Consider the following 13,019-nt stretch of genomic DNA (forward strand, 5'->3'; position numbering starts at 1 on the left):
TTCTTTCTCTTTCTTTGTTTCTTCTTTCTCCTTTCCTTTCCTTTCCTTTCCTTTCCTTTCCTTTCCTTTCCTTTCCCCTTTATCTTTCTTCTCTTTCTTTCTAAATTATTTTAACAAATTGGAATAATATTATTTATAATATTTTGTAACTTACTTTTTTCCATTTATAATATATTTGGATATTTTTTGGTGATGAAAATATACACTCACACTTGTGTTTTATAGTATGGTACAACATATTTTATTTAGTCAACTGCTTACTGATGGATACTTTTTTATTTTTATTTTTTAGTGTTAGACACAATGTTGCATGAATGTCTAATGTTATTTTTATACACAGTGTTCTTTGATGAGATATAAATTGGTTGGTGTGTTTTCTTTTACATATAACGTGGTATATTTTCTATTAGATGTGATGTTGTAATGACCAAACTTTGTTGTTGTTTTTTTTTTTTTGAGGCGGGGTCTTGCTCTGTTGCCTAGCCTGGAGTGCAGTGGAATAATCTTGGCTCACTGCAACTTCCACTTCCTGTGCTCAGGTGATCCTCCCACCTCATCCTACTGAGCAGCTGGGACTATGGGCACATGACACCATGTCTGGCTAATTTTTTGTATTTTTTGTAGACACTAGGTTTCACCATGTTGCCCAGGCTGGTCTCAAACTCCTGAGCACAAGGGATCTACCAGTCTCAGCCTCTTAGAGTGCTGAGATTACAGGCATGAGCCACCATGCCCAGCTGAACAACTGTGTTTGTATGTGTGTTTGTGTTTGTGTGTGCAGGTGCATGCGTGTGAGTCTTTGGGTATTCATCTAAATTATTTCCTTAGAATAAATTTTTAGAATTCGAATTTTCAGTTTAAAACACGTTCAGTTCTAAGTGCTCTTATGCTCTATTATTACCCAAGAAGCACAAAAGAAAACGCATTATCATTGCTTTTAACTCTTAAGCTTTCAGTCTGGTGAATTTTCAACCAAAAATGCTATGCAATTTTGAAGAGAAATTGTCTGGTAATTATTTTATACAGCTCTTCTCTTGATCAGGTTCCTGTCTCCTGGGATTAAAGATGAGAAAATGAAACTACTTGCAAACTCCTTTTCTCTGTCCGGAGACTCTCTCCTTCACTCTCCTGGTAAATGACCTTGTAGGATTATGGATCGTATTTAGAAATCTGTGTTATGAAGCTGTATCCACCAATGCCTCTGTTTAGTTAACACGAGGGGTGTTCTTAGGTTTCAGGAATGCCATTTGCTCATCATATTCTGTTTTGCCATAGCTAGGACACAGGTACACAGGTAACATTTTTTCCAATGAGATTTTTCTGCCCTTGTTTTAGGCTGAAGAAATGTCAACAACTGGGAGTTTTGAAGGGTTCCAGGCTGTGTCCCTGAAGCAAGAGAGAGATGACCAGCCCTCTGAGACTGACCACCTATCGATGGAAGAAGAGGACCCAGGCAAGGACCCGATGCCAAGACAGATTTCAAGGCAGTCAAGTGTGATTAAATCTACTCTTTACCCCAATCCTTATCATCAGCCTTATATCTCACGGAAGTACTTCGCTACACGGGTAAATTTATTGGTTCTCTTAAATACTACATAAAAACTCACCATAAAACATCTTAAAATCCTTCTGCGTATCACATATTTACCGAGCGTCTTCACATTTGTTTCATGTAATCGTCATAATAATCATGAAGTAGGTATCCTTATCCCTATTTAAAGATGAAGGATCTGAACTCTAGAGAATTTAAAGATCTATTTTAGATTCCAGAGATAGTATTAAGAAGTATGTCCCCCAGCTTCCTACTTTGGTTCCTCAGTTTGTGTTTATGCTAAACCTGATCTCAAAGAACTAATATTCTGTAAGGAGAGCACCATAGTAGCTAGAATACAAAGCTGTTAACCCGGTGAGGGTATTCATTGTTTGTGTGGAAAAGATATGGATAATGGAGTAGAGAGTGTTGCTAAGAATGCACTGACTCTCTAAGGTTTACAATGGGGTGCTCATATTACGACTTGGGGGCAGGTAAATTTAAATCTCAAACCTACAGCTACCATCTGGAGCTGAGCTCTCTTAACTGCGCAATGGAGCTGGGAAAGTAGATGGATGGGTAAGTAAGCAGGTGGGAGCTCGTATATCTAGATATTAAAAAATAGTATTTTTAACTTTTAGCATTTGGATCCAGTGGAGAGTGCTTCATAGGTTTCTAGTACCTTTCCCTCTTGAGCTCTTCCTCCTACTTCCAGATCCTCTTTCCAATCCTTCAACATTCTTATTAGCACAGTCATGGTTAGCTTAGGGGCTACGATCAATTGGGGGCAAAATCAGGGAGTTTACACTACAGCAACAGAGAACATCTCATTTTCATGTGACTGTGGGAGATCTCTTTTTGGAAAAAAATGTATTTCAACTCATTCTCATAAAAAATTGGGGGCAGGGTTTTGTGACCTTTCCAAAGCTTTAATTAATAAATCCTGATTTGGTTGCTTTCAAAATATATCTTTGGTTTAGGTAAAGTTTTAACTAAAGCAACTTAATGAGTGTGTGTGTGTGTGTGTGTGTGTGCCTGTGTGAGTCTGTGTTTAAACATTGCATATACTCTTATGTGCAAGATGCTTCAGTAGGTGCTATACTATATGTGTGTTTGTGTGAGTGTTTCTGCATATGTAGAGCATATGGTTTGTTTTCCAAAGTATGTGAACTTTATTCAATATGCAAAGTTAAGCTGTGTGATATAGCTGCAAAGGAAATCAAAGCATCTCTTGGAGTTGTGCTATCTTTGATATTGATGATGTCAGGGTTTGATGATAGAAGAACACACTGTGATATAGAATAAGAGATTTATTATTGGGAACTTATTTATTATGAGAGCTGGCTGAGTCTATGGAAAATTGTTTTCTCTGAATCTGGTGTTGGGCCTGAAGTTAGAATAGGCCAACCAGTTGGCAGTTGTGAAGAGGAAATAGGGAAAAAGGAATAAGAAAAAAATTGCATGGACAAACTGGAATTTCTGGTGACAATGTTTAACTTCTGAGGAAATACTGGAACCTATGTCTGTCTGCCACCAAGTTTAACCTTGATGATGTGAGGTCACTTTTAGAAGCTAGTGCTTTCATTACTGAGCTACACATTTAGCCAGCCCAGGAAGAGGAAAATCTTAGAAAGAAAGCCTGACTGTGATGGAAGGAGATGCAGGTACAGGGGCTACCCCTTGCCATCAGGTAAACCAGGATATCAGTTGCCATGAACATGAGTTGTCACAGTCCATGGTGACCTGCACTGATCTTCAACAGGGAAAACAACTTATGTTTCAGTTCTGCCTTTTGAATATTACACAGGTGTCTATTGTTGGCAGTCCTAATTTGGAAACACACCCAAAAAAGCAATTCTAGAAAATGTAGCTTCAGCTTAGCTAAACTGACAGAGTCCAAATCCACTACACATGATGATTGTATTGGTGTTGCACCATGTAGCTTATACAGCAAACGCACATCCTTTATCTGTTTGATTCCCCAGAGCAACACTGGGAGGCAGGCAGGAGAGGGCTTACCATCCTTGTTTTAAAGATGAACATATTGAAATTTGAGAAAAATGAAGTGACCTGTCCAAGTCATATAATGTTTGTGGAAGAGCTGCAGCTAGATTCCGGGTCTTGATTCTGGATCTTCTTTCTCCAAGTCCAACACTCTCCTAACCATGTACAATAGAATTTATGGCTCCTTTACAAGTGTTTTCAATGACTCATTCCAATCAATTCGAAGAATATCTATTAGGTGTATCAAAAACAATCTTAAGTTCTCAAAAGCTTGAGAGGGAAAATCTTCTAATTATTAGTGAATCTAAAGTAAACTTGAAGACTCTGGGGACCAATAGGGAGATTTTCCAAGGTACTCAGCATTTGCCCTCCTTCAGACCAACACACATAATATGAAGAGCTCTTATTGCCATGTGAGTAAAATAAATGTGCATTCACACAAGGGAGAACAATGGAAATACAACTGTTGGCTTAACTGAAATTTATAACGATAAACTTAAAAAAAAGATCCAGCTTTACTAGCTTATAAACCACAAGTCTGCTGATGGGTGGTAGTTGAAAAAAACTGGAGAGAAGTGTGTGTGTGTGTGGTTGGGGGGGCAGGGTATTGTATGTATATGCATGTATTTCCTCATCTACAAAGTATAGATAAAACACCAGTTTTATATAGAAATTTAAATAAGCTAACTTTGTAAAAGTTCTTAGTAGAGTGCATAACACATCTATCAATATTTTATAAATGGCATCTCATTGTTGTTATAAATGCTTTCTCTTTTTTCTTGACTTTATATCCACTTTTCTGTAATTGGTCATAGGAAACAACATTAAGATACCCATGACCTCTTCCTGATCTTCAGGGTAAGATATAAATGTAGACATATAGGGTCTGTAGCAGTAAAAAGGAAGCTAATTCATTTTCTCAAGGGATAATTCAATAAGATCAAGAGTCTCAAAGATTCAAATCTATGAAAGAGTCATGATAAAATATGACTTCTTAAAGCTGAAATGAGATCTACAGATGATATAGTCATATGCTTCTCAATCTTTACCATGCAAAACATTATATTCTGGATTACCACAAAGTCTTTGGTGATACTGATGCTCTCTGTCCTGAGACCACATTTTGAGCACCAGTGAGCTAATCAACACACTTGTTCTCAAAGGAAAATAAGGCCCAGAGAAGGGGGAGTTGCTTGCTCAATGTCACAGTAGTTAGTGACCACTGACTTGCCCAAGAGGGTAGCAAGTGGCAAAGCTAGGGCTCGAACTAGTTTCCCAATTTATAATTAGATTCAATTAAAAAGAAATCAACTTCTCATGGAGTAAGAATTTAAAGTATGTATGTTGTACATTCAGAAGGGTAGTCATTGAGTAAAGGAATTACGTGGTCAGGTATTTTATATTATTAAAATGTTTTAAAATTATTGCACAGGAGGTGGTTTATTGAAGAAAAATTAGAAAATGTAAATAAGCAAAGTAAAATAAAGATTATCATTGCCCAAATTTAACCAAAATGTATTAAATCTGCTCTTATATATTTAGGTGCATATTCTTTTTTTCTTTCACTTATATATACACAATTTCTTGTGTAAAAATGGGATTGTATGCCAACTATTATTTCCCATTTCAATAACATACTACCATAATACAATTTTTAATAGTTTCATAATATCCAACTATGGGAATGTACTACAATTTATTTAACTTTTGTTGTATATATAGGTTTCTTCCTGTCTAAATTTTTTAAGCTAGAAAGGAAAGTTACTCACTGGCTCCCTGTGGCAGGATAGTGCTCAATTTCTCCAGTGCTAGGAGTAAACAGCCAATGCCATAATCAGAAAGAAGCTCAATTATATGAATTACAAATTAGATTTACAAAGAGGTGACTGACACATAAATTAACTATTGACCAACAAGTCAATTTTAGCATCATAACCTCATATATGAGAACACATCTCTCAATACTGGATCATAAAAACAAGTATATCTGGCCCCTTAAACCTCCTGTGTCCTTTATGGGTCACTCTGGGATGTTACTTCCTTTCCTCAGGCTTCCAACCTATTATCTATTTTCTGAAACTGTGTGCCTCTGACTTAGCTTAGGAGCTCCCACTAGAAGGGTCTTGAGGAATATTGAATCCAAACTTTGATGCACACAAATGAGGTATGACTTGGTGCCAAGGTCAACCAGCAACCTCTGGGCCATGCAAGAACCAGAAGACAGGCCTGGAACCCAGAACTCTCGATGCTTTCTACCACAGCCCACTGCCTCTGACTTTGGAAAATGAATGAAAGGTCACAGAAACAAAGATCCAAACCACTTGCCATCAGTCTGCTTGGATAACCTTTTCCTTTGGTTTTAGTTCATCTGCTATTATTGCTTAGACATATCTAAAAAAAGCCCAGTGGCTTCTCTGAACAAAAGTACCCCTCAAGGCTAATAACTAAAGGTATATTATGATAATCTTCTTGGTTGTGGAGACTGATATTCAAAAGCAACTTCTTATGAAAGGAACAATACTTAGTCCACATGGGGAAAGATATTTTTAAACTCTCTGTAGGCCTCTATATTTGCAGATACCTTATCAGAAAGTTGAAAGCGATTTGGGATAGGGAATTATCTCTAAATTTATACTCGAGAATGTAAATTACATACAAACTAATGGGACTGAAACTATTTGATCTTTTAATATTTAATTAACGGTTCCCCGTGGCGTTTTTATAGTCTGTGTTCTATTGTGAGCAACGAGACTTTAATAAGCAGGTTCAGGACTTCCCATTGTGTAGCAAGATGTCATAGATTCCATGACACTAATTTGGCTTTCATACTCTCTTTCCCTCTTCTCTTGCTATAGGGTTCCCTGTGTCTTGCTCTCACATTGGGAACAAATAAATATATTGGTTGTGTTGTTGCCAGTGTGGGCTTCTTTCTGGTGTAGAAAATAGTCACCTCACTGGGCAAAAGGTTTCTTGACTCCCTCCAATCCTGAAATCCTGTGAAGATTATTAAAACATAGTTTTTTTTTCTTTATGAGAGCAGAGGACTAACCACAATGAGATACGATACATTCCCTTCATTTTCAGGTAAAGACAAATTTGCTTTGACTTTAAAAATCACATCTGATTTAAAGCTGATTTTCTTACTTTGTGTGTTCATTGCAAAGTGACTCCAGTCTGGACATGACAAGAGAGACCCAAGTGTCTGAGTCTACACAGACATTCTTTTCTATACCACTTCTGTTTAGCTAAGGAGCTCATTACATGGAGAAAAATTAGCACAGACATGAACATCGTTTGTGTGACAACTGGCCTCAGGCTAGTCTAGCTCAAGGAAATGTAAGGAAACAAACACATATGTTTTCAGAATTCCCCCAGTAGGTTTGCTTTAACTAAAACTATTCAGTGCTAGACTATAAAAGACAATATTGCCTGTTATGTTGTGTCGGATGATGTGTACATATTATTCCACCATATTTCCCTGTTTGTCTTAGGCCGAATGATGTCTCAGAGCTGATTATTCAATTACAGTAAACATTTGATCCCCAAATTCTGGTATAACTATTTTCCTTCTATATAATGTCAGCCATAATGGGAATGATGATAAAGATTTTTATCAATCAGTATTTATCATTTTATATATAATAATGTAATATATATAGTGTTTTGTAGCATGACTCAGTTACAGTTATTATCTTATCCATCTAATAAATGAGCAACCTGATGTGTAGAATGACAAACTGGTGTATAGTGGATCCTCATAAGAAAGGCTGAGATTTAAACTTTAATGTCCCAGACACAAGTCAATGTATTTACACTTTTATATTTGGCACTGAATGACTAAAGTTAACTTATTATAGTAACTATAATAGTAAGATGGGGGAGAGTACAATTCTGTATCTGGGTATATTTTCCTTCTGTGTTCTATAAGGGCTCGACCTACATTTTTACTAAAGATAAGAACTGCACAGTGAGAAGATTGATAGAACTCCAGAGGCTACCAATTCATTCTGTAAAGAACATGCTTTATTTTTTGTGTCTAACTTTTTAAAAGGTATACAGCAAAACATCACCTTCATCTTCTATCTTCATCACATTTTTTGCGAACCATAGGGAATCAATGTTAATAGTTTCTATATATCCTTCAAGAGTTACTTTAGGCATAGAGAAGCAAATACAAATATTTGTTTTTATTCCCTCTCCTCCTTTTTATACAGAAAATGGCATATTTTACCATCTCTTCTGATCATTTTTTTCTTTCATTTGATAATACATTTAAAAATCTTTCCATATGAACACAATTTTCTTCACACCTTTAATAACTTCATCATATTGCATTGTATGAATGTATCCTATAATATATATCCATAGTTCTTTATTGAGAGATGTTTGTGGGTTTTCTTCCAGAAATTTTTGCTATCCAAAAACAAGGCTGCAAAGAACACTTTATAGATATGTCATTTTGTATATATGCAAAAATTTCTTTAGTATAATTTCACAGAAGTGAAAATCTGGATCAAAGGATAGATCATTTTCCATTTTGATAGGCTTTGCCAATTATTTTCCATAAGCGAGGCAAATAAGGTTTTAAAAATTCTACATGATTATATTCATCTTCACATATCTTTGGCAGAGTGCCTGGCATAAAAGCATTCAATAAAATGCTTATTTTAGGATTATTTCATTACTCTTTAACTCTACTTAACAATTTTTTCTTCTGAAAAATATTAGTCTCACTACTAAGTTATATTTGTTGAGACCAAAATTATGTGAATACAGGAAGAGAGACCCCAAAAAATACCCATGTTGAGTCATCAAAGGAAGTATTATCTTTGAGAGGACAAGTGGGACTGGAAGAGTCAGACTGCATCACAGGGAGCAGAGGTTGAGTGTAGGGAAAATTGTCATAGAGTCATAGGCAACTCCCCTCCAGAGTCATCTAGCCCTGCCAGTGGGGTCACTGGAGGTGACTGATGTTGGCACAACCTTCTCTGTCGAAGTACCTTTGAGCAGTGGTTCTTTTAGTGCAGCCTCCACACCATGAGTGGCTCCCAAGGACTTGTTAGAAATACAAATTCTCAGGTCCCACCCTGGTCCAGCAGAATAAAAATCTCTGGGTATAGTCCCAGAAATCTATGTTTTAACACATACTTTAGGTGATTCTGATGGGCATTGAAATTTAAGCGTCATTGAGCTAGAGAGTCTATGAACTTGCTAGAACAGATGGCAATCAATCTTTAAGCTAAGGCTGGGCCTACAAGTAGTAACACCTGTTCGGGGAAGGATGCAGAAAATGAGGTGAGGAGACAGACCGAGTTTATCTCCCTGAGTCAGCTAAAATTTATTGTCAGAGCGTTGGAAGGTTATTTTGTGTTTTATTGACATGTGCTCTAGGAAGAGAAAAAAGGTTTAATTTAAAAATGTACAGATTCCTAAAGGCTTTGAACTTTATAATGCTTGTTTGGGAAAACTGTTCCTCTGAAAGTGGCTGTCTTCATTTATATAATAAAATCTGAGTAAGATTTTAGAAGATGGGGCCTAGACCACTTTTTCTCCACCCAGGGAGAAAAGCTTGCTAGAGTTCAAGACTAAGTTCTCTGGAAGGCAGTTAGGCATACGAGCATACAGGCAACTGAATAAACTATATCCTTTGTGACCAGCTTTCCCGAGAAGCTGTTGGAGTATACTAACTAATCGTAAGAGCAAAGTGGGCTAAGTCTGCTCTAAACTAGGTATTTTCTTCTTTCCATCTAGCCGGGGGCCATTGAGACTGCCATGGAAGACTTGAAAGGTCACGTAGCTGAGACTTCTGGAGAGACCATTCAAGGCTTCTGGCTCTTGACAAAGTGAGTAGTTACAGCCGAGTGAAGGGCCGTGGAAATACAGCGTTTTCCTTGACATCACTGTAACAAAATAGGAGATGAACCTGTGGTAGAATTTGTCTGGTTGCTACATAAGATAAATGATTATCAGGTTAGTCACATTTTCTGGCATTCCATGGGGATGGTATGACCAGATGATATGACTCCTGTAACTGTTTTCTGAGTTGGTCCCCTCACTCAACCATCACTACATCTACCTTAGGTCAGGCATGTATCACCACTCTCAAAGACTGTTATATTGGCTTCCTAATTCTCTCATTCTAATCTCTCTTATTTAAAATCACTCCCCCCATAAACACATTGAACTACTACTCATCTCATTTTAGGTGTCACAGAAAGTAAGTCTGGGAAAGAAGATAGATAAAATCAACATAGACACTTTGAATTTGATCTTACATACAATCATATGAACAGGAAAACCAGGGAAATCATGAAGCTAGCTAAGACAGGTGCGTTTCCAGAGTTAGAATAAAAACCGAGTCTAACATTCAAGCCCTTATTGCTTCAATAACTGCCTGCATTCCCCCAAAGATTACCTTACCTGTAAGAGCTTTGATTGCAGGTACCACCACAAAGATGGTTATATTTCTAGCCTTCCCAGAAATTATATTGTTTGTGTGACCATCTCTTTACCCGCCAAGTAAATATTAATACCGTGGTCTTTATAATAGTAAGTAAAATACCCCCATAATAAGAGAAAAAGGCAATTATTTTTTACTACAGAAGACTTAATATTAAACAGATAATTTGATTAGACCACCCAGTTCAGAAACTTGATTAATTTAGTAAGTTCTGTTTTCTGGCTTGGTAACTTTTTTTGTTTGTTTGAGATGGAGTCTTGCTCTGTCGCCCAGGCTGGAGTGCAGTGGTGTGATCTCTGCTCACTGCAAGCTCCGCCTCCCGGGTTCACGCCATTCTCCTGCCTCAGCCTCCCAAGTAGCTGGGACTACAGGCGCCCGCCACCGTGCCCGGCTGATTTTTTGTATTTTTAGTAGAGACGGGGGGGTTTCACCATGTTAGCCAGGATGGTCTCGATCTTCTGACCTCGTGATCCACCTGCCTCAGCCTCCCAAAGTGCTGAGATTACAGGCCCAGCCCTGGCTTGGTAACTTGATTACAAAAGGGTTCGGCAGAGAAGCTCAGTGATTCCTATGCCTTGAGCAAATAATCATTAATCTTTAACTCCTGGGCAGGATGTCTTGTTAGGCTAAGTTTCAGGAGGGCAACACTTGAATGTTTTACCATCCAGGCCAGCAGAACAAATTTTTCAATCAGTGGGAAGTAGCACCATTATCACCTGTGAGTTCATCTGACTGATCACCATTTTATACTATTGTTCCAAATGCGTTCCAGGCATTAAATACAAATGAAGTCTTAGACACCAACCTATCTGTCAGTTTTGGGTTTTTGTTTCTTCACGCATAAAATAGAGATAATAGTATGTATCTGAAGAATTCTTGAGAGGACCAAGTGAGATAACATTGGTAAATTAGCAAAATGCCCAGCACATGGACTTTCAATAGCAGTTAGTGTCTCTCTTAGTTCACAAGTAATAACTATTAGTAAGAGACTCTTTTTCGTAGCGTTCGCCTTTATTTCTATCCTATCCATCTCTGTCATTTCTGGGTTACCACTAATGAAAAGAAAACTCTGTAATTCAGGCTTTTTCCTAATTCACTTTTACCAACACTCATTTCATTTCCCACTCCCCACTTTCCATCCAGAGTGAAATTTGACTTCTGCAAATGAATAGTCAGCCTTGATTAGAGTAGGTGTCAACATAGATTTTGGAGATCCAATCAGTAATAAACACTTAACTAATTTGTTTCTAGACTGCAACTCCCTTACAAGAAAGAATACATAAATGCGGTATTTCTAAATCTAGTCAGGGCTATTGTTGAGTTCTCAGATAATAAAACTGGTAATTTCTTTAATATTGCACATTTTAATTAGTTTTGTTTATATAGAAATATGCTTTTTTATTTGCTTGATAATTTTTATTCAGTGATTATAAAGATGTGTCGGTGTAAATTGTCCAAAGCTAAGTCAGACTGTATGAACTGTATTGAAGCTTAGCACTACAATTCTGCATGCTTGATTTAACATCAACTACAATGATTGGTAACACCAGTAGTTTTCAGAAAAATATGAACAGCTGTCCCCCAAAGACCCAAACTTTGAACCCAGCTTGAACCTAATAGGAAGCTCAAAAGTTGGTAAGGCCTATCTAGAAACTTATTTTACATTTCTCTTTTGTTTTGTGGTAGGTATTTAAATTAACTACAACAATGAGGGATGAGTCCTGCACACATGCAACTTCTTACTAGCATATTTGCTTGTTTGCTTGCAGACTTTCTTCCTTTGCACTTTGGAACCAACCTATCCATCTCCTTTAAATCGTAGTTCCCTTGGTGTTCTTTTTGGTCTTCTCTCTGCCAAAATCCTTTACCTCCGCTTCCCTATTAAAACCTACTTTCTGGAAAAGTTCTGATTTCAGTCATTTCTGCCATAGTGAGAATTTGACAGTTTATTTTCTTTGCTTCGTGGGTTCCGAGATGTGTTATGCAATGGAAAGAGCTGCTAGTTGTAAAGACGATGGTTCAGGCATCTGGTCCAAATAAATAAGGTTCCTAGTCTAGCCACTGTTACTTTTCAAGCAGAAAAATGAGAAAAAATAATTGTCAAAAAGAGGAGTATTCATGGAGGATTTAAATGGCCTTTCATATTTAAGCCTTTTGTTTGTGTGTTTGAAAATTCTAGCACACCAAGGTAGGGAAAAGCAAAACAACAACAATGAGAACACATAAACAAAATCCCAACTCCCCCAACAGCAACCACAAAACAAAAAAACTAAACAAAATAAACGAACATGCAGGCCCAGAAAGGTGAGAGCTTGCAATTACTCCTGGCTCCTTTTTATAATGGAATGAGACCCATTTATTTAGTTCTTATGAATTATAGGAGCTGTAATGTGGACCAACTGCCCTAGCCTCACCAACCACACAAGATTCTCTTTTATGTATGACAAAAATGACTGAGCTTCATGCACATTAACTTTTAGCTCATTCCATGGAGATGGGACCCACCTGGCTGCTTGTCTAGCAACCTGGCTGCCTGTCTCGCGTGTCTGGCTTTGGAACAGGATTCCCATTTCAGAATGATGGGAGTAAAAGCCCTATTACTGTGTATAGCACATTATAAATTATTTTCACATCTGTGAACTTATGTTAGCTTCACAACAACTTTGTTGATTTTGTGATTCCCATTTTATAAATGAGGAATGTGGGCTGGAGAACATGAAGTACCCAAATGAGGAATGTCTAAGTGATAGAGCAAGGAAATAGACTGCACCCCTGCATTGGCCTTGAGGCTGATTGGGTTCTAATTATTTCCAAAGATGCAGGGGTGAGTTGATTGATGAACTCAGCTCAATCTTTAGTCATGTTTGATCAGACTCCTTTGATCAGAAATAGTTTGATGTAGGAGGGCAAGGTGGGAATTGTCAAGAGAAGAGACTGGAAAAGAGCCTAAAGTCCTTTGCATCATGTTAAAGAACTTAGATTCTATCCCATATGTGATGGGGAGGCACTGAAGGGTTGAGAAAG

General features: G+C 37.4%; 1 protein-coding gene across 4 annotated transcripts in view; it reads left to right on the forward strand.

The window, feature by feature from the left end:
* TPRG1 (tumor protein p63 regulated 1) overlaps window positions 1-13,019 on the forward strand; it is a 150,880-nt gene that overhangs the window by 41,405 nt on the left and 96,456 nt on the right. For 3 of the 4 annotated variants that reach the window (XM_017873379.1, XM_017873378.1, XM_017873382.1), the window contains 2 exons: window positions 1,336-1,566; window positions 9,287-9,378. In XM_017873379.1, coding sequence (XP_017728868.1) covers window positions 1,345-1,566; window positions 9,287-9,378 — 314 coding nt within the window. In that variant the 5' untranslated portion in view covers window positions 1,336-1,344. Of the gene's footprint in view, window positions 1-1,088; window positions 1,132-1,335; window positions 1,567-9,286; window positions 9,379-13,019 lie in introns of those variants that run through there. The other variant, XM_017873381.1, reaches the window with a different exon arrangement.

The sequence above is a fragment of the Rhinopithecus bieti genome, unplaced genomic scaffold, assembly GCF_001698545.2.
Source record: "Rhinopithecus bieti isolate Rb0 unplaced genomic scaffold, ASM169854v2 scaffold_5626, whole genome shotgun sequence".
NCBI lineage: Eukaryota > Metazoa > Chordata > Mammalia > Primates > Cercopithecidae > Rhinopithecus > Rhinopithecus bieti.